Raw genomic sequence first — 2,773 nt, forward strand, 5'->3', positions numbered from 1 at the left:
CCCGGACCAACCATCCTTTCCGCAGTCTTCACCGGGGTAGACGTGGAGAACGGGTTCGTAGTACTTGTAGGAGCACCAGTTGGTTTGGAACTTGATGTTGTAGCAGTAGACTTGAGGTTTGGGGTAAACGTAGTAACGTTTGTAGCTGCAATAGTTGTATTTGTAGCTGTAGCCACAGCCGTAGCTGGCGGCGCTGGCGGCCTGAAAGAAAACAGGGTTTCAAATAATTTCACCAGCGTATTATAACAGTCATACTTACGGCAACGAATGCCAAAAGAACGAACAACAACTTCATCTTTTGATTTGTCTTCTTTGATGCTTGAGCAAAATTGGACTGACGATTTGTTTCACAGAGCTTCCTTATAAAGACTCCCTGCAGCAAAACAAACCTCTCAGAAGCAAACCCTCAAGTGGCGTTGTTATTCTTGCAAAGTCCCATCCCAATCATTGCGCAACACACTGCCATGGTTGCTGAGTGTAGACAATGTATAACATGGATGATTGACACTCAACTAAATAAACTGAGCGACGTGAACAAGTTGGCGAGTATCCAGTTATGCCGAACATTCATATGTTGGTAATACAAAACAACATACAGTGAGTGGGGAAATATGGAACCCCTGACTCTATTTTCTCGTCCTATTTAGTTGTAAACAAAGAACATTCAAAGAATTATAAAACCCTATCCTCACGACTCCCATAGACCGTTGTTAAATGTTTAAAACACGATCAGTATATTTGGATATTATGTGCTAAAGGTGTCCCATCTTTCCCCACCTTACTATACATCGGATATTGTGTTTGTTCGTGTTAATTTAAGCTTGTAATCCATAGCGACATTAAGTTTTTTTTAATTTGTGCCAAGGTGCTGGGAGAACCAGGGTTCTTGGTTCGAATCCAGGCTAAGGTTGTGGAGAACCAAGGGTGCTTGGTTTAAATCTAAGCCAGAGTTGGACACCTCCGGTTTCTGGGTTCGAATTTAAACCAAGAGTTGATGAAATTGGAATCCTGGGTTTGAATCTGTGTCATGGTTACAGAATGAATGTTTATAGTTTATATGGCAACAAACCATTCATGTTGAACATTACATCACATGCGACCATGTAAAGTGGACCACGGGCACTTAATGATTACAATATTATCTGCCAAGGCAACCCGTGGAATATATACATAATATTTTGGAAGTTAATCACGTTTGATTAATTTGCCGGGGATGAGGGCCGGGTTAGACAAACATTAAATGATGAGTTATTTCGGAAATAATTTGTTAAAATAACAAATGCTAATAATACGTGCTGCAAACACAACAATATTCGAAATCATTTAAGTGCCCGTGGTCCACTTTACATGGTCGTATGTGATGTAATATAATGTTTAATATGAACGGTTTGTTGCCGTAAACTATAAACACTCATTCTGTAACTATGACACAGATTCAAACCCAGGGTTCCCATTTCAGGTCTAAATTCGAACTCTGGATCCCTAGTACTACAGTAACTCTGCCTTAGATTTAAATCCATCACCCTTGGTTCTGTAACCTTAGCCTGGATTTGAATCTAGTACCCCCAGCCTGACACGAATTAAAAATCAGTGTTTTCGTTCAGTTTTCTCTCAATTGCATATTCATTTAAAAAAATACATTTTGATAACTCAATATGTTTGGTATAGCAGTCAGCACGCTTTTTAGGTGACACTATTTCATAAACTGCTTATCCATAGCGTGTTTACATGTTTATTGCTGTTAGTTGCATATATTCCTTCGTTGTCTCAACAATATGGTTTTCGATATCGTTTTCCAAGAGATCAATGCAAAATAATTCTATATTATTATATGTCCCAGTTGCTCCAATCAGAACTTATGCAGTCGAATCGAGAAACATGTGACGTCATTGCACCTACGTCACACATCAATCTTATGCGATGATTGCAAAATGTCGCAACAAGATTATATTGATAGCGATGCTAACTACACACACTTAATGTCGCTATGGATTACAAGCTTAAGTTAACACGAACAAACACAATATCTGACGTATAGGGTGGGGGAAGATGGGACACCTTTAGCACATATAATGTCTAAACATACTGATCGTGTTTTAAACAAGTAAAAATGGTCTATGGGAGTCGTGAAGATACGGTTTTATAATTCTTTGAATGTTCTTTGTTTACAACTAAATGGGACGAGAAAATAGAGTCAACAGGTGTCCCATATTTCCCCACCCTACTGTATGTTGCTTTGTATAACCAACATATGAATGTTCGGCATAACTGGATACTTGCCAACTTGTTCACGTCGCTCAGTTTATTTAGTTGAGTGTCAATCACCCATGTTATACATTGTCTACACTCAGCAACCATGGCAGTGTGTTGCGCAATGATTGGGATGGGACTTTGCAAGAATAACACCACCACTGAGGGTTTGCTTCTGAGAGGTTTGTTTTGCAGCAGGAAGGCTTTATAAGGAAGCTCTGTGGAACAAATCGTCAGTCCAATTTTGCTCAAGCATCAAAGAAGACAAATCAAAAGATGAAGTTGTTATTCGTTCTTTTGGCATTCGTTGCCGTAAGTATGACTGTTATAATACGCGGGTGAAATTATTTGAAACCTTGTTTTCTTGCAGGCCGCCAGCGCCGCCAGCTACGGCTGTGGCTACAGCTACAAATACAACTATTGCAGCTACAAACGTTACTACGTTTACCCCAAACCTCAAGTCTACTGCTACAACATCAAGTTCCAAACAACTGGTGCTCCTACAAGTACTACGAACCCGTTC

The 2,773-nt window shown here is 39.7% G+C and overlaps 1 protein-coding gene and 1 long non-coding RNA gene across 2 annotated transcripts in view; one reads left to right on the forward strand and one right to left on the reverse strand.

The window, feature by feature from the left end:
* Positions 1 to 392, reverse strand: part of LOC104266762 — a gene marked incomplete in the record, with an annotated part of 2,716 nt that extends 2,324 nt beyond the window's left edge. The window contains 2 exon segments of the mRNA XM_018817265.2: positions 12 to 201; positions 260 to 392. Of these exon segments, the coding sequence (XP_018672810.1) occupies positions 12 to 201; positions 260 to 295 (226 nt within the window).
* Positions 393 to 2,428: 2,036 nt separating this feature from the next.
* Positions 2,429 to 2,724, forward strand: LOC113475722. Its single transcript, XR_003397497.1, has 2 exons — positions 2,429 to 2,562; positions 2,621 to 2,724. It is a non-coding gene; the product is annotated as an uncharacterized LOC113475722 (long non-coding RNA).
* Positions 2,725 to 2,773: the final 49 nt, after the last annotated feature.

The sequence above is a fragment of the Ciona intestinalis genome, unplaced genomic scaffold, assembly GCF_000224145.3.
Source record: "Ciona intestinalis unplaced genomic scaffold, KH HT001217.1, whole genome shotgun sequence".
In the NCBI taxonomy this organism is placed as follows: Eukaryota; Metazoa; Chordata; class Ascidiacea; order Phlebobranchia; family Cionidae; genus Ciona; species Ciona intestinalis.